Genomic DNA, 24,436 nt, shown 5'->3' on the forward strand with positions numbered 1-24,436 from the left:
CTTCCTAGGTTATATCTAACATGTACAGTAACCCTGAGAGGAGGGAATGTTGCCTTTCTCTGGAAAATCCTTTTCCTCCATCTCTGCCTGTAGAAATCCTGCCAGTTCTTGAAGACCTAGCTCAAATGCAGCCTCCTCGGATCCTAACACAGATAGTCCTCAGGTTACATTTGAATAAATACTAGCGGGAAGGCCTTTGTCTCTTCTCTGCATTCCCACCTTCATTCCAGTTTCTCCACCCCTAAATCCTGCTTCTCCTTCAGAGGCCAGTTCGAATGCCACCTCCTCCAGGAAGCTTTTTTTTTTTAATCCTATCATTTAGGAGTAAACTCCCTCATCTCTCTGACTCTTCAGGGCCTCACCTGTGCTTCTTCAGTAGAGTTAATCACCCGGGCACATTTTGTCTTTTATTATGTGTGCCCACGTCTTATCATCGCTACTGATGTGTGAGCTCCGTAAGGCAGAAACTATTTTGGGCTCATCTTTTTTCCCCCCACTGCACCGGGCACAGAGTAGGTGTTATTTGAATGAATGCACACTAGCTTGGAAATATTGCCAGAAAGTTAGTCATGGTTTGAATTAGATTCTACTCAAATAGGATATTATTTGTGTTTTTTCTTCCTCTGAATTACTGATTGACTGTGGTAGATGGTACTGGCTATACATTGGTTCATGGTCAGTAGGAAATTACCTGTTGTCATTCCCGATCCTCCACATTGTTTTTTCTTCCCTACCTCACTTTAGCACACTCTAATTAATATTCCTTTTAGAAAGAAATTACCTTATTCGTAGTACCCATACATGCTCATCCTTTTTACTATGCTGTTTGTACCAGCCCTCACAAGTCACTGTGGCTTTAGTTGCAGCCTAATTTGATTTATGCTTCACTAAGGCCCTGGATCTTTCCATTCCTGTTTCTCACAGTGTGTGTACTGTCCCTCAGTACAGCTGTGTCATTTCTGCCAGTAAAGCTGGGTATTTTGTTCCTCGCCTCCTTTCTCAATCTTTGCCCCAACTTAATTTGAGTCTGTTCCAAAAGGAAGAGAGTCCATTTTTTAAAATTGAAGTATAGTTGATTTACAATATTGTGTTAGTTTCGGGTGTACAGCAAAGTGATTCAGTTATATATTTTATATATATATATATATATATATATATATAATTTTCAGATTATTTTCCCTTATAGGCTATTACTAAAGATATTGAATATAGTTTCCTGTACTATATAGTAAATCCTTGTTGCTTATCTATTTTATGTTGTTAGTTTGTATCTGTTAATCTCATACTCCTAATTTATCCCTCCCCACCCCCTTTCCCCTCTGGTAACCGTAAGTTTGTTTTCTATGTCTGTGAGTCTGTTTCTGTTTTGTATATAGATTCATTTGTATTATTTTTTTAGGTTCTGCAGGTAAGTGATATCATATAATATTTGTCTTTCTCTGTCTGACTTACTTCACTTATTATGATAATCTCTAGGTCCATCCATGTTGCTGCAAATGGCAATATTTCATTCTTTTTTATGGCTGGGTAATATTCCATTACATATACGTAATGGAATTGTATATATGTGTGTGTGTGTGTGTGTGTGTGTGTATATATATATATATATATATATATATATATATATGTACCACATATTTTTAAACCAATCCTCTGTTGATGGGCACTTGGGTTGTTTCCATGTCTTGGCTACTGGAGTGCACATGTCTTTTCGAATTAGAGTTTTTGTCTTTTCCAGATATATACCGAGGAGTGGGATTGCTAAATCCTATGGTAGCTCTAATTTTAGATTTTTAAGGAACCTCCATACTGCTCTCCATAGTGGCTGCACCAATTTACGTTCCCATCCACAGTACACGAGGGTTCCCTTTTCTCCACACCCAGGAGAGTTCATTCTTAGCAGAGGTGTACACGTAGTTACTACTATAACCAGATAATTGCTACAATTCATTTGTTGGGCTAAGGTGATTTTGCTTGGGGAAAAATAAGGTGAAATCTAAACTGAAGAGCAATTAATAAAAGAAAGGAAACTGCAAAAAGACATTATTGCATCCAATCGGCAATATAATGCGAAGGAGATAGGCTCTGAAGCCAGAAGGACATAGATTTGACCTGGCAGAGCTACTGTCTACTAGTGATGTGACCTTGGGCAAGACACTGAACCATTCAGGACCTCGGTTCTCTCAGGTGTGAAGATGATAATTATAATATCTACAACCTATGGAAAGGTGATAAAAATTAACTGAGATGACATAGAAACTAGGAGAAAGTCCAATACAGAGTTACTGCTTAACAAGTGATCATTATTATATTTTATATAATAATGACTCTATTTATTACCCTGGGGTTAAGTAGAATTGTACCTTCTCTATCTCTGATAGTCTTGCCTTTTTAGTTACTTAATCTCCATATAAAGAACTATATTTCTAGTCCTTCTCATGGCAACACATCCTGGGACTAACCATCTTCTCAACGGTTCTCTTGTCACAATTTAAATTTCTTTTATTTTTGTTATGTCTTCAGAAGCAACGGGTAAAAGCTAGTTGTTATTGATCATGTATTGCCCCTTCAACATACTTGACAATTCATTAAGTTCTGTCTTTGCCTTCTCTTCTCCAGCCTAAATAAACCATTCTCTTTCATCTTTCCCTCTAAAGACTAAATCCTACACTTTCATAAAATTGATGCTTTTTTCTGTCTTTAATTTCTTTATATGTTTCAGTTGTATATAATGTGATTGAATCTCCTTTGAAGTCCTTATTTCTGAAGCACCTAGTTATTTTTTTTCTGTTGAAATGACATTTTTAACAAAGGTATACCTTGTATAAGCATATTACTCATACAGCAGACAACCCAGACACACTTCTCCCCTATGCTGGCTGCCCTAATTGCAGGCAAAATACCACAGAAGAAATAACCTTTTTGAGTGCTGAACTTGCAAACCTTCATATAAAGGGCCCCATTGAAGCGGGCTCTCTGCACTGTCACCAAACACTAATATGTGCCTTTCTTCCTGGGTCAGGCAGCAATCTTAGCCATGGGTTGAATCTAAACCCTAGCCTCAGTTGTTTAGACATGTCTTTGAGGCTAGGACAGTCAGGAGAGTGTTGGCAGGGTGTGTGTCATTGCTGGCATTTCAGCAAACCTCATCTGGACTGGAAGCATAGTGCAAACAGCCGCTGGAACCTTAAGGGAAACTTTATCAGAAGAAAATCTCTTCAGAGACTGTACCACGGCCACATTCTGGGCAGGCAGGCCTCACACCCAAACCCACAACCAGCTTCCCTCCACTGTTGATCATTTCTGCTTGTCTTCTTCCTATCTTGCCAAAGCAAAGGGAAGGCTGTGTTCTTGGACTCTCGGCAAGGGAGACATATCTCGGTAAGCTATCGGCTGTATTGAGAGCCAAGCCTGCATTTGGTAGACAGTGTACATATGTGGCAGTCACTCTGTGCCAAGCAGTGGTCTAAGCATTTATGTGTGTAACAGCTCATTTGCTCCTCACAACAAAGTAGGGACTATTATTTTCCTCATTTTACAGGTGAGGAAACTGAGGCAGAGAAGTTAAGTGATTTGCCCAAGGATACATGGTAATAAGTGGCAGCGCTAGAATTTTAACATTGTTGGCCTGGCTCTGGAGTCCCAGGTTCTTATGCTGTTTGGTGGGAACCATCCAGAGGAGTGTGACAAGAGCCCCTCCTCCTGCAGGGGGTTAAAGGGAAAGAGAGGGCATGCGTGGCACACTGGTATAGGCAGATAATCCCAAGAGAGTAACCACACTGCCCACCTTTCCCCATCAAGGCCTCAACCTACCCATTCCCAACCATAGGGGAACACTCTCTCTTTCTAGGCTCAAAGAGGCCCAAGTATAAATGTCTACCTTCTTTCATTCAGCAAACATTTGTTGAGCAACCACTGAGTACCTGGCGCTGTGCTGGTACCGGAGATACAATGGTAGACAAAACAGACCGGGACTGGAACCAGTCCTTGCGGAGTTTAGTGGGAAAGACAGACATTTATCAAATGTCGAGACAAGTAAATATAAAATCGCAACTGTGCCACATGCTGCAAAGGAAAGGTGTTACAAAAGCCAGTAATGGACAGGGGTCGATCTACTCAGAGAGGTGAGGAAGGACTCTAAAGACGACCATCTCTCCGGCCTCAGCTCACACCATATTCCTCTTTGCTCTCTGCATCGCAGGGTGTAGGAGGATTGACTCAAAAGTTGGGGGGATAACTGGTGGCAGTCCTATCCTCCCAGGATCCTTGACTTCTGATCCCACCATGAAACCAGCCACTCTATGTTGCAGGAGTATCTATACTGTCCTTCCTACACTGCACCCGCTGCATATACTCAAGTTCAGACTTCACTTCTTAAGGAACTGCTTGATCATGTTGGCCAGTGTCTACCATTTCTTACCATATTATCCAATCTCAGTTCTGCAGCTTGTTTTTAAAGGCCCTCTGTCAAACGGTCGGACCCTTCCTTAACCCACTACCCATCCTCATTTCTCTGACGCCAACACACACACCTTCTCCACTAGGCTGACACTTCTCTTTTTATAATATGCCATGTTCCTCCCCACCTTTAGCCCTGTTATGTGCCTCTCTTTTTTATTCACATGAAATATTATATGTTTCAAGTGTACAACATAGCAATTCAACTTTTATGTACCTTATGAATTGATCACCACAATAAGTTTAGTAACCATCTATCACCAAAGTTATTACAATATTATTGATTATATTCCCTATGTTGTATATTATATCTCCGTGACTTATTTATTTTATAACTGGAAGTTTGTACCCCTTCATTCCTTTCGTCCATTTCACCCATACCCCACCCCGCCTCCACTCTGGTGACCACTAGTTTGTTCTCTGTATCTATGGGTCAGCTTCTGTTTTGTTTTGTTTGTTTGTTTTGTGTTTTAGATTCCACATAGAATAGATCATATGGCATTTGTCTTTCTCTCTCTGGCTTGTTTCACTTGGAAAAATGCCCTCAAGGTCCATCCATGTTGTCACAAATGGCGAGGTTTCATTCTTTTTTATGGCTGAATAATATTCCTGTGTGTGTGTGTGTGTGTGTGTGTGTGTGTGTGTGTGTGTATCATGTTTTCATTATCTCTTCACCTGTCGATGGACATTTGAGTTGTTTCCATATCTTGGCTATTGTAAATAATGCTGCAATGAACGTAAGGGGGCATATATCTTTTCTAATTAGTGTTTTCATTTTCTTCTGATAAATACCCACAAGTGGAATTGCAGGATTGTATGGTAGTTCTATTTTTAATTTTTTGAGGAACCTCCATATGTTTTCCATAGTGAAAACTGGCTGCACCAGTTTACGTTCCCACCAACAGTGCACAAGGGTTTCCTTTTCTCCACATCCTCACCGACACATACTGTTTCTTGTCTTCTTCATAATAGTTATCCTGACAGGTGTCAGGTAATATCTTGTTGTGGTTTGATTTGCATTTCCCTGATGATTAGTGATGTTGAGCATCTTTTCCTGTATCTGTTGGCCTTCTGTATGTCTTCCTTGGAAAAATGCCTGTTCAGGTCCCTTGCTCATTTCTTAATCAGATTATTATTTTGATATTGAGATATGTGAGTTCTTTATATATTTTGGATATTAAACCCATATCAGATATATCATTTGCAAATATCTTCTCCCATTCAGTAGGCTGCCTTTTCTTTTTCTTTTTTTTTTTTTGCCTTTTTGTTGATGGTTCCCTTCTCTATGCAAAAGCTTTTTAGTTTGGTGTAGTCCCATTTGTTTATTTTTGCTTTTGTTGCCCTTGCCTGATCCAAAAAATATTGCTAAGACTGATGTCAAAGAGCATACTGCCTATGTTTTCTTCTAAGAGTTTTATGGTATCAGGTCTTAATTTAAGTCTTTAATATATTTTGAGTTTACTTTTGTATATGGTGTAAGGAAGTGATCCAGTTTCATTCTCATGCATGTAGCTGTCCAGTTTTCCCAACATCATTTATTGAAGAGACTGTCTTTCCCTACTGTATATTCTTGGCTCCTTTGTCATAAACTAATTGCCCATATAAGTGTGGGTTTATTTCTGCACTCTTTATTTTTTCCATTGATCTATGTGTCTGTTTTTGTGCCAGTACCATACTATTTTGATTACTTATAGCTTTGTAGTATAGTCTCAAGTCTGGGAGTGTGGTGCCTCCAGCTTTGTTCTTCTTTCTCAAGATTGCTTTGGTTATACTGGGTCTTTTGTGGTTCCATACAAGTTTTAGGATTATTTTTTCTAGTTCTGTGAAAAATGCCATAGTTCTAAGAGTTTCTGGGTGGAGTCTTTAAGGTTTTCTATTTATAGTATCATGTCATCTGGAAATAGTGACAGTTTTACTTCTTCCCTTCCAATTTGGATGTTTTTAGTCTCCCTTTCTTGTCTTATTGCTGTGGTTAGGACTTCCATTACTATGTTGAATAAAAGTGGCAAGAGTGGGCATTTTGTATTTTGTTGAGGATTTTTGTATCTATGCTCTTCAGAGATATTGACCTGTAATTTTCTTTTTTTGTGGTGTCTTTGTCTGGTTTTGGTGTCAGGTTAATGCTAGCCTCATAGAATGAATTTGGGAGTGTTCCTTCCTCTTCAGTTTTTTGGAATAGTTTGAGGAAGATAGGTATTAAGTCTTCTTTACATGTTTGGTAGAATTCATCTGTGAAACTGTCTGGTCCTGGACTTTTGTTTGTTGGGAGTTTTTTGATTACTGATTCAGTTCCACTGCTAGTGATGGGTCTGTTCAGATTTTCTGTTTCTTCCGGATTCAGTCTTGGGAGATTTGTGTCTCTAGGACTTTATCCATTTTTTCTAGGTTGTCCAATTTGCTGGCATATAATTGTTCGTAGTAATCTCTTACAATCTTTTGTATTTCTGTGGTGTCAATTGTAACATTGCCTCTTTCTTTCTTATTTTATTTATTTGGGCCCTCTCTTTTTTTTCCTTGATGAGTCTGGCTGAAGATTTATTAATTTTGTTTATCTTTTCAAGGAACCAGCTCTTAGTTTCATTGGTCTTTTCTATTATTTTTTTAAGTCTCTATTTCATTTATTCCCACTCTGATCTTTATTCGTTCCTTCTACTAATTTTGGGCTTTGTTCCTCGTTTTCTAGTTCCTTTAGGTGTAAGGTTAGATTGTTTATTTGACATTTTTCTTGTTTCTTGAGGTAGGCCTGTATCACTATAAAGTTCCCTCTTAGAACTTCTTTTGAAGTGTCCCATAGACTTTGGAAAGTTGTGTTGTCAGTTTCATTTGTCTCAAGGTATTTTTAAATTTCCTCTTTGATTTTCTTTGTTTAGTAGCATGTAGTCTAGCCTTGACATGTTCGTGTTTTTTTCCACTTTTCTTTGTCTAATTGATTTCTAGTTTCATACCTCTTAGTCAGAAAAGATACTTGGTATGATTTCAGTCCTCTTAAATTTATTGAGACTTGTTTTGTGTCCTAGCATGTGATCACTCTTGGAGACTGTTCCATGTGCATTTGAAAATAGCGTGTATTCTGCTGGTGTGGGATAAAATGTTCTATATATATCTATTAGGTGCATCTGAACTAAAGTCTTATTTAACACTAGTGTTTCATTATTGATTTTCTGTCTGGTTGATCTATCCATTGACGTAAGTTGGGTGTTAAAGTCCTCTACTATTATTGTATTACTGTCAATTTCTCCCTTTTTTGTCTGTTAATATTTGTTTTACATGTTCAGGTGCTCCTATGTTGGGAGCATAAATATTGGTGGGTGTTATATCCTCTTGTTGGATTGACCCCTTTATCAATACGTAATGCCTTTTCTGTCTTTTCTTACAGTCTTGGTTTTAAAGGCTATTTTATCTTATATGAGTATTGCTACCCCAGCTTTCTTTTTGTTTCCATTTGGATGGAATATCTTTTTTCCATTCTTTCACTTTCAGCCTATGTGTTTTTAGGTTTGAAGTGAGTCTCTTATTGGAAGCATACAGATGAGTTCTATTTTCTCATCCATTCACACACCTTATGTATTTTGATTGGAGCATTTAAACCATTTACATTTAAAGGAATTATCGATAGGTACGTACTTAATTGCCATTTTGTTAATTGTTTTTTGGTTGTTTTTGTAGTTCTCTCTGTTCCTTCTTTTAATCTCTTCCCTTGTGCTTTGATGATTTTCTTTAGTGTGGTGTTTGGGTTCCTTTTTCTTTATTTTTTGTGTATCTATTGTAGGTTTTTGGTTTGTCATTACTATGAGGTTTATATATTGATCTAGATATACAGCAGATTGTTTTAAGCTGATAGTCACTTAAGTTTCAATGCATTCTAAAAGCAATACATTTTTACTGTCCCCCCACCATGTTTTATGTTCTTGATGTCATATTTTACATCTTTTTACTTTGTGTATCCATTAACTACTTATTTTAGTTATAGTTGATTTTATAACTTTTGTCTTTTAACCTTCATACTAGCTTTCTAAGTGGCTGATCCACTATCTTTACTATATATTTGGTTTTACCAGTGAGATTTTTTTTCTTTTATGTATTTTCTTATTTCTAGTTGTGGCCTTTTCTTTTCCACTTAAAGAAGACTCTTTAACATTTCTTGTAAATCCAGTTTAGTGATGATGAACTCTTAGTTTTTGCTTGTCTGGGAAATGCTTTATCTCTCAATTCTGAATGATAACCTTGCCAGGAAGAGTATTCTTGGTGGTAAAGTTTTTCCTTTCAGCACTTTAAATATATCTTGCCACCCACTTCTGGGTTGCAAATTTTGCTAAAAATTCAGCTGGTAACTTTCCCTTGTGACTAGTTGTTTTTCTTTTGCTACCTTTAAAATTTTCTCTTTAACTTTTTCCATTTTAATTATGATATGTCTTGGTGTAGCTCTCATTGGATTCATCATTTTTGAGATTCTCTGTGATTCCTGGACTGGGATATCTGTTTCCTTCCCCAGATTAGGGAAGTTTTCAGCCATTATGTCTTCAAATAAGTTTTCTGCCCCTTTCTCACTCTCTTCTCCTTCTGGGACCCCTCTAATGTGAATTTTAGTACACTTAAAGCTGTAACAAAGGTCTCTTAAACTATCCTCATTTATAAAAATTGTTTTTTCTTTTTCTGTTCTGCTAGGTTGATTACTACTGCTCTTTCTTCCAGGTCACTGATCCTTCTGTATCATCTAATTTACCCTTGATTTCCTCTAGTGTATTTTTCATTTCAGTTATTGTATTTTTTTAACATCTTTATTGGGGTATAATTGCTTTACAATGGTGTGTTAGTTTCTGCTTTATAACAAAGTGAATCAGTTATACATATACATATGTTCCGATATCTCTTCCCTCTTGTGTCTCCCTCCCTCCCACCCTCCTTATCCCACCCCTCCAGGTGGTCACAAAGCACCAAGCTGATCTCCCTGTGCTATGTGGCTGCTTCCCACTAGCTGTCTACCTTACGTTTGGTAGTGTATATATGTCCATGCCTCTCTCTTGCTTTGTCACAGTAGTTTTGAGCTCTGATAGTTTTTTTTTTTTAATATTTTAAAACTCTTTGTTGAAGTTCTCACTGCGTTCTTCCATTCTTTTCCCAAGTTCAGTGCACATCTTTATGATTATTACCTTGAACTCTTTATCAGGTAGATTGTTTATCTCTATTTTATTTAACTCTTTTTCTGAGTTTTTGTCTTGTTCTTTTGTTTGAAACATATTCCTTTGTCTCCTCATTTTGCCTAATTATCTGTGTTTATTTCTATGTATTAGGTAGGGACTTTATGTCTCCTGATCTTGGAGAAATGACCTTATGTAAAAGATGTCTTATGGGACCCAACAGCATGGTTCTCTCTGGTCTCCAGAGCCAGATGATCCAGGGGTGTCCCCTGTATGGGCTACATGGAGTTGTGGCAAAGCTAACTGCTACTGGTGCGCTGGTAGGCATGGTTGGACCCTGGCCAGGCTGGCTGTGCAATCTGGTGGTGTCTAATGCTGCAGGTACACTGGTGGGTAGGGCAGGCCTCAGGCATGGCTGGTTGTGCAACCTGGTAGCTCACAACCGCTATGGGTGCACTGGTGGGTTGGGCGGTCCCCAGCGCTAAGAGGCTAAAGGGAGGATTCCAAAATGGTATCTGCCAGTGCCAGTATCAGCACAGTAGAATGAGCTTACAGTAAGGGCTACCACCAGCATCTATGTCTCCAGGGGAGTCCCAGTTGCCTTCTGCTTCTCTGGGAGGCTCTCCAAGATCAGCAAGTTGGTCTGACCCAGGTGCCTTTCAAATTGCTGCCTCTGTGCTGGTACTTAGAGTGAATGAATTTTTGCACACACCCTTTAAGAGCAGAGTCTCAGTTTCCTTCAGCCCTCCAGCTCTCCTAAATGTAAGCCCCACTGGTTTTCAAAACCAGATGTTTTGAGTGCTTGTCTTCCTGGTGTGGGAACCCTGGGCTGGGGAGTCCAATGTGGAGCCCTCACTCCTTGGGTAGGACATTTGTGTTTATATCCCTCCCACTTATGGGTCACCTTGCCAGGAGCGTGGGTCCCAACTAGACAGAATCTCCACCCCCTTACCTGTCTCGTTGTGGTTCCTTCTTTATATCTTTAGTTATGGGAAATCTTTTCTGCTAGTCTTCAGGTCACTCTCAGAGATGGTTGCTCTGTAAGTAGCTGTAATTTTGGTATGCCCATGGGAGGTGAGTTCAGGATCTTCTTATGCTGCCATCTTGATCCTACCTCCTGTTGTGTGCCTCTCTTGACTCTTACTCCCCACAAGCTTGGAATAGTTTCCCACCTCTCTTCTACCAATTAGGATCCTACCCATCTTTCAAGACCCCAGCTGACATTGCATCTCCTCTAAATAGCCTTACCTGATCACTCTCGTCCTCATTGGTCTCCTTGTTTGACCACTTTCAGGGCTTGGTCTGATTGTAGAATACAGCATTTAAAAATATTTCTTGTACTGTTCACTGTTTTACGGATCTTGGCTCCTCAACTGGGAAGCTCTATAAGGAAAGGACCATCTTCTTCCTCTGTTTCCCCTAGCATAGTATTAAATATATAGCTTGTGATGGATTTGTTAAAAGGAAAGAGAGCCACAGTTATGAAAAGCTTTTGACAAGCACTCCAAGTGCAGTCCTGGCTAGGGAGGGAGGCAGGAGAAATAACTGACCTCACAATTTACTCACCCCAAGCCCATTTCTCCAAAACATCTCCAGTGAGCCCAGCATGAAAATTGCATCTCTTTTTATGAAATTGAGATATTTTTGCTAACTCCTTCAAGGTGACTGAAACTGGAAGCAACTGTTTAAAGGCAATTTGTCAGTGTTCAAGACAACTGCCATTTTATGTAAGACTCTTGATTTCTCTTTCCAAAAAGCAGCAAAATTACACCTCAGACGCCATCTTGGCTGGAACCCAGAGATCTCGAGGGAAGTGGTATGTGAGATATTTGATTTTTTTAACATCACAGAAATCTACCAAATTTTTCAAAGTTTTCAAAATCACAGGAAACTAGAGAAAATAACACTCCAAATATAGATCCTCACATATCAGTCTAGAGCTCTTTTTGGTTTTGCCCACATTTTCTACAGAAACACTACCATCTCCTGGTCATAATGATAGGAAGGAGACATTGCTAATGAGAAACACTACTTTGTATGTGTCACCTAAACTTCAAAATGTATTGAAACACTCCAATCTTTTCATAGCTATAGAAGAGTCTGACTACGACTAGTAATTCCTTTTCAAAAGTGAGTCATTCATGTTCATCTTAGGGACCATCTTAGGGATTTTCTATCCTTGTCTACCTCTCCTCTTCTTCTAAACCGCAACTGGAAGCTTTCTCCTTCTGTGGAAACTTTCAGGTGGTTTTGGTTCTCTTTCCATCCCTTGCACTCAGAATTCACCTCCACATGCTTGCTGACTATCACAGGACTCCCACCCCTCTGAGGTCATCATGTTCCTTCCTGGCATGTCTTTTATGTCTAGAATGTTTCTTCTTGGACAGAAAACCCCTCAGACAGTGGATGGGACAGCATTGACTTTCATACTGGTTTAACAAATTAAGAGTGATGATTCTTAACTGGCCATCTGGGATATCCTGTCAAGGTCAATAATGCCCCATCCTGTTGCTGGGTTGGAGGGTTTTTCATGTGTGTATGAGTCTGGCTCTACAATAAAAATAAGAAATTCCCAGTGAAGCATTTCAGAGCAATTATTTCTTCACGGGTGGTTAAAGCCACTCTTCTTTCAGCCTTGTCCTTCTAACTACTTCAAGGGATACCATGACTGCCCAGAAACACACCGCTGGGTATGTCCATTACTCTTATTAGAATAGTTTTCATGAAATTAGACTTCAACATTTATGGAAATTAATCTGATTTCTTGACTGACAGTATAAACAGAGGAAAAAGAGAAAGAAGAGTGATAGGCAGAGGAATCATATTTGAATATTATCTACATTATAACCGTAAGAACTTACAAAGTCCAGGTCTCCATGGCGCAGGCAAAGTGGAAAATTGATATAACTATCCAGTTGGTTTAAGCAAATTGCTGGAATAGCTACATCCACTTTTCCCTTAGCTTTGGCTATTAAAACCAGACCCACGTCTCCTTCTCCCACCAAGTAGTCCAGTCCTCTTTGGATGGGGCCAGGAAGCCAAAGTGGAAAGAAGAAGGACCTTAAACTGACAGCTTTTCATTTCCAGGTTGATAAGACAGTAAGCATTGGTGGATCACTGAGTTTCCCCTTTCCATCCCGCTTGCTCTTTTCCATCTATGAATGTGGTAGCACAGGACTGTACTTTATTTGGGTACTTGGAGTTTTACCACTCCACTTTATGAGTATGTAAATTGCACTGCCTCCCAAAGAAGCAGATATCTGTCCTCTTAAGCATCACTTTAAGCCAAGAGAGAAAAAGGGGTTTAATTAAAACGCAAACTCCTTTTCTAAATAAAGATGAAAAGGAGGAGAGGACTAGCATAATGATGAGAAGTCTAATCATTAGTTTAGAAGGAATGAGCTGAAGGAATCTCTGCAGCCGTTTTAATTATTTGGGTATCTCCAGGACCCTGACTTTAGGAATGATATTATTCCTTTTCTAGGTGTGGGCATAAATTTTCTCTTTCTGCTAGGCTTCACTTGTTTGTTTAATACAGACGCTTTCCTTTGTTAAATGCATAGTACCCTTGTGAGGGTGCCTTAAGTTGGGTTTTCCCCTTTGTAAGCTACTCTTGAGAAGAAGGAAGAAGTGGAGGGAAAGGATGGGAAGAAGAGGGAGGGGGAATAATAGCTAACACTGACATAACAGTGTACCAGGCGCTCTTCTAAGCTCTTTGCATATACTAATTCATTTTCTCTTCACAACCCTATGGGATATGTATTATTGTCTCCATTTTATCAACTGAGGCACAGACAGGTTCATTCACTTGCCCAGAGCCACACAGGTGAGAAGGGGCAGAGCCAGGATTTGGACCCACGCCGTCTGGCTCCAGGCTGTTTTCTTCGCCGTTATTACTATGATGCCTCTCAGCTTGGGGATGTGAAGCAACCTCCGGCACTCTTAACTCTGAGGCTACCGGGAGGAGCAGACTTTGTGATGACTGTGCTCCCAGGGGCCAGATATGCTAACACTTCCAGCAGATTCATTGGGACCACTCTGGGACGCAAAGACCCCATTTCTAACCATGAACTTGGATCTGTTTAACCACATCTCCATTGAAAGAGCAGAATGTGGGTCGTGGGCACTGGGTAGGTTGCTTTATTTCCTCTCCCATGATGCCTTCCTGCAAACATATGCACTCTCACAATGCACTTTTAAAAAAAAACACACATTTCTGATTTTTCTAGATACTTCAGTACTCTTCTTTGGATTTGCCTTGCCACTGTGGGCAGGAGTCCCCCCACCTCCCTTGTCTGTGTCTTAGTATTTCTCAAGCAGATATTTTGTTTAAAATGCTAAGAGCTTGTATTGGCAGCCCAGGCAATAAAGTGCTTTATTTGACAACAAGGTATTTTCTAAAAAAATTGACTGTCCACTTGATGAGACGCTGGAGGGCATCTTCAATACTATATATCATTATTGGGAGCTCACATGTCTACCAATGCCGAATCCTTATACCAGTGTTCTTTAAAGCTTCCCTCAAATTTCAGCATGCTTGATCCCTCTCCACAGAATTTGTAGAAGTAGATATTTGATGGAAGCCTCCCCAGAGCCATCTGCTTCCATCCCCTCTTTCGTCTCCAGCTTGGGTATTGAGTACTGGCTGTAAAGTGGCCCACCAGGGAACCTGGCAAGTAGTAGGTGGAGACTTCACCATCAGTTTCTTCCTCTCTGCCCTCTCCCACTTTTCTTCAAAAACCCTTAACCATTTGCCTTGATTCTGCTGATTTCAACTTGTTCCTCTGAAAATACAGAGATCAGTTTCCCTTGTCACAGAGATCACTTCCCCCTGTCTCGGGGACTCATTTAAAATTTCTACCTGCCTTATGATTAGAGTAACCATATAATTTATTGTCCAAACCGAGACACTTTTGAAAGTGAGAGAGGCAATCTTAATAATTATGCCTGTCAGAGAAACGGGCATAAAACTGGGCTGTCCCAGGTAAATCAGGACCTATGGGCACCCTATTTATGATGTTGTATGTGGTTCAGAAGTGGCCACACGCTGGCGTAGTTTTGCTGTCTGAGGTTGATCTTCATGGTATCTCATAATCTCATTGTACACTTAGTCTTCTTGAGAGAACAGGGTTTACTTCTGTGACCTGCTCCGGCCAACCAGAGATTAATGGGAGCAATGGGAGTTATAAACAGTCTGAATTTTAGCCTAGCTCTTGACCATTTTTCAAATACTTGTTCTCCATTTCTCCCATTACCAGAAAGCCAAGCCATTCTATCTCCATAGGGTACCACTCAGAGTATAATTGAGGTTTGAATAAACAACACATGTGGCTTTTAAGGTTAAATGAATATTGTTTGACATACAGTACACTAGAGTTGTTTTTCATTTTGGTTTTAAAAATTGGTTAAAATTACATCTTGTTGCTTCTCGGAATTAGCTAGAATCCATCTGTCTCCATTAGAATCATTGTTTTTCTTTTTTCTTTTTTTTTTAATGACTTGGCTGAAAAAAGAGGCTTCCTCTCACTCAAGATAATTTGTCCAGTGAATCGGGAAAAAAAGCACAGAAACAGGTTTTTTTTAGGGCTTTGGTGCCTACTTTTTTCTTTTATGTATTTTATGTATGTATATCTACGTTATAATATCTAAGGTATAAGGTATAAGATTGTAAATGGACCAACCTATTTTCAGCTCTCCAGATAGACCCTGCCCCAGCCTAAAGAACCACTAATGTGAACATCTGAGAAGATAATTCAAGTTTAACTATGGTTCATGTATAAAACAACTAAAATGTTGAAACCTTTAGTGGCTACTTATAGAACATGCAAGCTTAGAGAATGCCATTTTGAAGACTTTGGAAGCTCAAAGGCAATGAAAATACTGAGAGAATACACACACACACACACACACACACACACACGCACGCACACGGAAGTAATGGCTCCAGTAGTTTTTGATGAAGTGAAATAGTTCAAATTTAGGTACACATAACTGTCTGCAAATGCTTAGGTGGTTATGACACATTCATCTGAACTTGTATTACAGGGTATTTAATAGTCTGTGTGGTAACTGACTTGCCTCGTTGCTTTGCTATCTTGCCTCTCTGCTTATTTAACAGGGACTGTATGCTTCTATATTGCTTTAAGATTCTGTCTGGACTATTAAGTATTTAAAGATACTCTTTAAAAGCCCTTTTAAGACTCTAGGGTCTAAATGCAATAAATTGAGCTTCTTAGAAGGTCATGCTGAATAAACATTTCATGTCAATACCAATCATTAAATCTACATTTAAAAAGGGCATTTCATGAGGAGAGCTATTGTCTCATTTTCCTTTTGTTATTTGTTCTCTTTCGGCTACTTTGATTAGGCTTGAAACCACACACTATAGCGTTTACATTTTGTTTTGCCATTTTGCTGGCAAATCTTTTCTGGTTTCAAATCTTCTCTCTGGTCCCATATTTTCATTTGGCTCAGGACATAGCTTAGACCCATCACTGCCAGCTAAAACGGAACAAGTAAATCCAAGTCCATACCCACTCAGTCACTGTCGAGGGCAGCGCCATTCCCCAGCTCTCCAGATTGCAACCCTAGAGTCATTTTATACTTTCTCCTTTGCCTTCCTCCTCCTTTATCAAATATTCCATCAGGATCTTATCATTTTCTTGTTATCCGCAGTAGTGTGATTCACCCCTTCTTCTCCATCTAGATTCTCATGACCTATCACATGTTACTACAATAGCTTCCTGGTTGGCCTCCCAGATTCCAATTACTCCCCAACCAGTCAGCACTCCCTTGCCGGGATAAGCTTCCACAAATATCATTTATACCATATGCACCTCTACCTAAAAATTGGTAACGGGATCAAATATGAATTCTTCAGCCTCTTTTCGAAGTCCACACAGGAATTATTTACCACCCTGTTATCTCAACAACCCGTCCCCCTCCCTTGCTCCCTCCCACCCTCCTTCCTTTCCTTTCTATCTCTCCACCAGCCCCCTTTCTCTTGTTTCACTTCTGAAGTTTCCACTCAAGCCACACCTTGCTTGCTGTGTCCACTGTGTGACTTGCTATTTCCAAAGCTCTGGTCCTTTGCAAATGCCTTTCCCTCCAGTTGGCAATACCTTCTGCCCATACGACTGTTTATACCCTGCAGTATCTACTTCTAAAAACATGACTTAACAGTTCTTTGGGGATGCTTTCCACGATTACATCTGACTGCTCACTCCACACATTCAATATCTCCTAAGCACGTATATTCCATTTGTGTTTCCAGTTGCTACTCTGTGCGTGTGTTTTTTAGGCTCTTTTCTATATTGATTTCCTGTCCCTCCAAACAGGTTGTAAATGTCTTGAGGGCAAGGGTCCAGCCCTGATTTCTCTTCTCTTTCTGCCTTAGTATCAGGTTTTCCACCCAAGAAGTGTTCAATGTATGTTAACTGACTTTGGGGCATTATTATTTTCTTTTAAAAAAATTTTATTGAAGTATAGTTGATTTACAATGTTGTGTTAATTTCTGCTGTGCAGCAAAGCAGTTCAGTTTTATATATATATATATATATATATATATATTCTTTTTCATACTCCTTTCCATTATGGTTTATCACAGAATATTGAATATGGTTCCCTGTGCTATACAGTAGGATCTTGTTGTTTATCCATCCTGTGTATACTGTTTTGCATCTGCTAATCCCAAACTCCCAATCTTTCCCTCCCCCACCTCACCTCCCTCTTGGCAACCACAACTCTGTTCTCTGTGTCTGTGAGTCTGTTTCTGTTTCGTGTTGTATTTAGGTTCCACATATAAGTGATATCATATGGTATTTGTCTAGACTTCTCTTTCTGACTTACTTCACTTAGTATGATAATCTCTAGGTCCATCCATGTTGCTGCAAATTTCCTTCTTTTTTATGGCTGAGTAATATTCCATTGTATATATGTACCACATCATTTTTATCCATTCATCTGTTGATGGACATTTAGTTTGTTTCCATGTCTTGGCTATTGTAAATAGTCCTGCTGTGAACATTGGGGTGCATGTGTCTTTTCGAATCATAGTTTTGTCTGGGTATATACCCACGAGTGGGATTGCTGGATCATATGGCAACTCTATTTTTAGCTTTTTGAGGAACCTCCATACTGTTCTTCATAGTGGCTACACCAATTTACATCCCCATCAACAGCGTAAGAGGGTTCCCTTTTCTCCACACCCTCTCCAACATTTAGTATTTGTGGACTTTTTAATGATGGCCATTATGACTTGGGCATTGTTTTTTGACATAAACAAAGGTGAAAGCATCTTCACTCTTACAAAGTTAGTCAGGGTTTCCAGATAGTCTGAGTGTAATCTTTGTCTACCATCTTTACTCAGACATGGAATAACCAGGAAGAGGCAAGTATGCTATTGGCTAAGTACTTAATTCTGTATTTTTTACTGAAGTTCAACTCAGTACATATACTGAGTACCTGATGTGTACCCAGATCACTGACCCCCCACCCCAGAGTTTCTGACTTACTAGGTATGGGGTGGGGTCCAAAATTTTGTATGTCTAACAAGTTCCCAATTTATGCTGATGTTGCTGGTCCGGAGACCACACTTTGAGAACCAGTGATGTAGGTGACACAGAGGGAGGTCTAAGACATGGTCCTTGGTTTCAAGGGATTTACAGTCTCTTTCGGGAGACAAGGCAGGCTCAAGAAACATTTAACAGAAGAAAATATTGTAAACTGTTTAAGTATTCATTCATTCAAGAAATTTTGAATAAGTACTAACTATGTGTCCAGCACTGTTCTAGGTGCTGCGGGTTACATCAGTGAACATGATAGACAAAAATCCTCATTCTCATAGGAGAATTCTAGTGGGAGAAAGAAGACAACAAATAAAATATATAAACTATAAGATACTGTTGAGTCCTAAGATCAAAAAGCAAAGAGGGGGGATAAGAAGTATCAGAGGGGATTTGAAATTTTAGATAGGTGATAAGAGAAGGCCTCCCAAATCTATCATTTGATGAGTATTTATTGAGTGACTATTATGTGTCAGGCACCGTTATAGATCATGGTGATACAGCCATTAATAACACAAATAATAAACCCTGCTCTTATAGAATAGACATACTTATTTGGGAACCAGGAAATCTGAGATTTGGGTTGTAAGCTCTCATCAACTCGCTATGTGAGTAAATGGCTCCTTGCTCTCTCTGAGCCTTGGTTTCTCCACCTGTTACATGGAACAGTTGGACAAAATTATGCCTGAAGTCCTGTACATCTCTAAGGCTACAGAATGCTAAATCCTTGAGGCAATCAGAAATATGTGAGAGAACTTGAGGAAGACTTTGTAGAGGAGGAAAACCTTCATGGTTTTTATAGTCATACAGGAGCTACAGAGTGTGGGAGCTGGGAAAGTAATTTCAGAAGAAAAATAACATGAGCAAAAACATGGAACCAAGAATGGGGGCCACAGTTTCAATGAAGAGTAAAGAGGTCAAAGGGTTCCCATTGTAGAGTAGCTAAGAGAGTTGGGTCGGAGGTAGGTGCTCAGTAAAGATGAGGTGGGGGCTGATAATAGATAGTCTTAGATGGGGACCCACTGAGGGTTTTGTTTGATCAGGAAATGATACGATTATATAATCAAAGTGGTGTTTTAGGAAGATGAATGTAGCAATCATAGTTAAATCTTCAAAATTCATAATTTTTTTCCATAAGATGATCTTTGAATCATGGAGGTTAAAGCCATGCTATGTTTTATGTCGCTACCCGATGATAATATTGGTATCAAATTAATCTTGAGGTCTTTTTCCAGCCCTAAACCAGTAACAGTACTTGAACCAGTAACACATTACTAGTTAGAGTTAGGTTTTGAAAGCTTGGGAGATGAATTAGAATAGAAAATTCTTAATGTTTATACATTTTTGTATTCCGTGTTATCCCATGAAATATATGGTTGAACAGATATTGGGTTATCCTCAACCAGGTACACACACACACACACACAAATAGTACTCATTTAGAGTGGTGCAAATATCTCTAAGACCGAGCTCTTCTCATCTGCTTGTTTGGTCATAGATGATACAAGGCAGTATTTTTGGAGATTATCCTCTTAGTTTTTATCTTTAATCAGCTGAGGAATATCCATATCTGTTGTGAGTTTGCTTTTCTCAAGGCTGAAAGTAAAATCTTCCCCCAAAAGCAGTTAGTCTGGAAGACAGCAACGATAGGGATTCGCTGTTCACAAAGTGGGCTGTGGAGACCCAGAGAAAGGTGTCTCAGACAAAAATAGAAGATATGGGTTATGTAAACACTTTAGCCACAGCAAGTTTTACCTTAACTTTCAGATCAAGTCATAACTTCTCAGAGGCATAATGGTGAATTTAACAAACCATGACAGACTAAATCCTCAAAACTCTCACTTTTGAAGGGTAGTTTAAACACAAGTTGAATATGACCTGTAAAAGACTTAACTATCTTCAGAATAAAATAAGCAAATGTGACAATGATGGCTATATTACAGTGGAAAGTGATTATTTTCCCTTTTATTTTCCAAATTCTGTGTAAAGTTGCTGGATGGTCTGTTTTAGAAAGTGGCAACTTTCTTCGGAGTTGTCTTGAAAAATGAGGCACACCCAGGGAGAAATCTTTCAACATTGCTGTTTGAAGGACAGCCACAACAGCTAAAATATGTAAAGAACCTTGGGATCATAGAACCCAAAATGTTAACTGGGTCACAGGTTAATATTTTCCCCTTCTATGTATTATAATTCTTTATTTCTTTTTAATAAACAGGGGATGGAGAATTGTCGTGGGAACATTCTGATGGTGATATCTTCAGGCAACCTGCCAACAGAGAAGCAGTAAGTGTGAATAGCTCAAATAATTCAATACTTCACAGCATCAGGCCAGACTTCCCTCCCTCCATGGGTACTGTCCCAGCAATGCCATAAAAGGGCCCACCTCTAACACCATTTTTCTTCCCTTTCCTCAGAAGTGTGAATGCCATCATCACCAACCTGGAACCATTTAAGTGCATTGTATAATTGGTAACTGGGGCCAGGACATGAACATGAAGAAATCATAGCCCAGCCCTTAGGCACCCTTCATCTAGATTAGAAGTTGGTACCCTTTCGGGATGACTTGCCAAATCTTTGTCTTCTGTAAGGAAGGCAAGTCACCACCCCCAGCCTCAACAGTGAGGACCTTCTGTGGGATCGTAAGGTAGGTCAGCCCATCCTTTGGGCACAGGTACCTTGGACATGTCCACAGAAACCTCCTCTAAGCCTTAGGCGCTCAGTCATACAGCTGGAAGAAAGGAAAGGTAGCAGCCAGATTCCCTTTCTCAACCTGCAACATCTTCTCATTTCTCTTCTTGGTGCTAATCTCAGAATAAGCCTTATGAGCGGGCATCTCTTTATGTATCGTAGTAGCGTCTCTTATTCCTTTTTATTTTGAAGTAATTAACAAAAGAGAATCCCTCCAAGAAATATATGTCTAAGTAGAGCAACACTTCAAACCTCTAAAAATCAGAAAAAGAAGATGTTCCGGTTCAAAGGATCTATCACATTGAGGGACTTTATATGAGTCCATATGGGATTGTATGAAATCATGAGTGTGAAACTTTTGAAAATGGTAAAACACTATAGAATTTAAAGAATCTTTCATCCAATAAAAAGAGTGTAGAAGAAGTACCAAATGTACCAAGGCATTCGTTGCAAATAAATGGGTATTCATCATACCCTCATACAAAAGAAGCATACAGAGCATTCAACGTAGAATTATTTTCATAAAAGCAAGACAAATGGAGACAACCTAAATGCTATCTATAGGGGTTTGGTTAAGCACACCCAATCTATAGGACACCATACATTTGTTAAAAAGAATGTGGTACGTCAAAATGTAGTAAAGTGGAGGGATCGCCAAGATATAGTATGTAAACAAAACGAGGTGCAGGATACAATTTATACTATCATTTCCTTATGTAAAAATTGTGTGTGCATGTGAGTAAATGCATATGAAAAGATCTAGAAGGTCACATACCAATATATTAATTGTGATACTCTCAGAGGGGTGCAAGTGGGCAGGAGGAAAGGTAACGTTTGATTTTTAATTTTGTATCTTATGTATTATTTGATATTTTTCAATGAGCATGAATTAGTTTTGTAATAAATCAAATTTAAATGATTTTTAAAACCCTGGAAATTAGTTCTCAACAAACATTGGATATTAGGGCAAGAGTCTATGGAATTATAGGTCAGGTCCAAGAATCATGAGGGTATGGAAGAAGGTGTTGATCCGGGACCTAATAAAATGATCAATACCAACATCACAGTGTGGCTAAGGCCATCACATATGCCACTTCTGACCTGCATGCCCCCAGCTTGCCAACACCCTCAGCAAGGAGATGAAAGGATTTGTATTTGTTTTATTGTCTAGTCATATTCTTTTCTAGACATTCTTGTTTCCAAATGAATGGAGAAGGATTTGTGAATGGAGTGGAGAATGATACTCTGGATATCTCAAAAAAGCAGCACTCCTGCAAGAGAGCGTGGGCTTCCCAGTTTGTGGGTTAACATAGACCCCGAGGAAAGACTTTCTCCATCCAGCAGTGTATCTGCTTTATACTAAGTGAGATTCCTTCCAGATCCTGATGGGAGATGATGTCAGTCTCCCTGTTCTGTGTTGTGAATTTCCTCAGCCCCAATTTTTTTTTTTTAATCATGGTAGGAAGTCGAGAGTGGCTAAATTAGTAGCTGTCAACCAGATGCCATTCTAAGCCAAAGTTAGGTCTCAGTCACCTTAAGCTGGGTGCCTCAGCCCCCAACACTAAGCACTATGGCCCCTCAGTGGTCTTGCTGGTAATGCCATTAATTAGTCTTTCTTCTTGACTTTGTCTCATGCTGTCCCCACCTCCATCATTGTCTTTCAGCCTCGTTGTTCTTCCTGAACTGCTGGTCATAGGGCTGGACTTAATCTGATACTTCCCGTAGCAAAAGAGGTCAGATATAGAAGGCAGGGCCTTGAAAGAGTTATAGATTTTCAAAGCAGTTCAAGACTTATCTTTAGAAATGAACATTTGCGCCTGGTAGGCCAAAATGTCCAGATGGTTCCACTTTATTATAAATAAATATTTTCCTTTGTTCTACAAGGGATAGATATTGCGGGATATGATTTAAATAATAAATAGCATCTGTAGTAACAGAAAAGTATGTACCTGGCACATAGTTGGCACCCAATAAATATGTGTTGAATGAACGGGCGTGGAAGGTAGAGTGAAATGTATGTGTGTGTGTTGCAAAGGCGGGGGGGGGGGGGTGCTTTTCCTTAATGTTAATGCATAGGACTTTGTCCCAAATCAGAGAGAAATTCTTCCAACTTATTAGAAGGTAGGAGAATCCCTTCCGAAAAGCATTTGCAGGCCCAACTTTCCACATGGGAGAAAAAAACAAAGACATTTCTGATTCAGTAGAGTGTCCCTTTCAGTAGACTGTTCCTATTCCTAGGGAACCATCACAACCTCGGGTCAACAGAAACACAGCTGATTGGTTTATTTTGCCAAGTGGGCTCAAAACCATCATTTTAACCAAGTTTTACGAAGTGCACAAAAAGGAGAACCAGTGGTTTAATGATGACTACTTTGTAAAAACCTGAAATGGTTTCTGTTTGATTTCCAGATCATACCTTCATATGAACTGGTCCCTGTACCATCGGGGGAAGTGTGCGGGGGTGGGGTGGGGTGGGGGGGAGGAATGTGAGGAGAAAGAAAGAGGCACAGGATGGAAAGCCAAAACATGAAAGCAAGCATAATTTTGTTCTGGACAATAGCCAAACTCCGATTTTGCCCCCAATAGATTACTCAGAGATTTACCATTAGAAAAGTGAAAGAATTTGGCATAGAAACAATATGAAACACATAAAAATCCATGTCTCATTCACATTTTCAGAACAATGCTCTGGATAGGAAACTGGCCTGAGTATCTCCCAGACAGGGATAGTCCTAGGTTACTCATGACTAAGGCGTAATGTGCTCATGGCTGTGTGGATTCGAATGAATTCTGAAGACATTTTTTAAATTAAACTTTTAATTTTGTGAGTAAATGTAGATTCACTTGCAATTGTAAGAGAGAACACAGAGAGATGGCATGCACCCTTTACCCAGTTTCCCCCAATGGTAACATCTTGCAGAACTGTAGCGTAGGATCAAACGAGGAAGGCACTTCTGAGGCCATTTCTAAACTTTCATGTTTTCCTGTTTCTGCCGATAAAACCCTTATATCTTAGACCTTAGAACAAGTAAAGAAGAAACTCCTGGGTAACTTCTTCAATGGCGAGATTTTCCAACACCAGGAAAGAACTGTGTAACAGCCATCTCAGAAGCCCGAGATATTTGTCAGTCCTTCAAGTCAGTAAATCAAATAATACCAGAATATTGAGCAGAAGAAAACAAAGCCTAGACATGTGATCGCTTCTACCTAACTGGTTTTGACCTGCTCTCTCAAACAGCCTATTCACAGCTGGTTTTAAAGATAAGCTCCAATTTCACTTACAACTCCAAGGCGTTAATGCCTTTTTCTCCTTCGCTGTACGTTCCAAGGTCAGAACGGCCCCTGGCCGTTCAGGGGAGCGACTCTGAAAGAGCCATTACTCCTAAATCAAAATCACACACCACCACCCCAACCCTGGGGCTGAAACAGAAGATCCTTTATGTCAGTTATTCTCAACCTTGGCTTCAAATTAGGGTCCCCTGAGGAGTATATAAAAATCCTGATGCCCAGGCCTTACCCCAGACCAATTCCATCGCAATCCCTGGGGTGGGGTTAGTGTTTTTACGGCTCCCCAGGTGATTCTGTGTG

General features: G+C 39.6%; 1 protein-coding gene across 4 annotated transcripts in view; it reads left to right on the plus strand.

Moving 5' to 3' along the window:
* CHRDL1 (chordin like 1) overlaps window positions 1–24,436 on the plus strand; it is a 115,009-nt gene that overhangs the window by 69,891 nt on the left and 20,682 nt on the right. For all 4 annotated transcript variants that reach the window (XM_067723158.1, XM_067723156.1, XM_067723159.1 and 1 more), the window contains exon 7: window positions 20,376–20,443. In XM_067723158.1, coding sequence (XP_067579259.1) covers window positions 20,376–20,443 — 68 coding nt within the window. The remainder of the gene's footprint in view (window positions 1–20,375; window positions 20,444–24,436) is intronic.

Source organism: Pseudorca crassidens, chromosome X (assembly GCF_039906515.1).
Source record: "Pseudorca crassidens isolate mPseCra1 chromosome X, mPseCra1.hap1, whole genome shotgun sequence".
Taxonomy (NCBI): Eukaryota; Metazoa; Chordata; class Mammalia; order Artiodactyla; family Delphinidae; genus Pseudorca; species Pseudorca crassidens.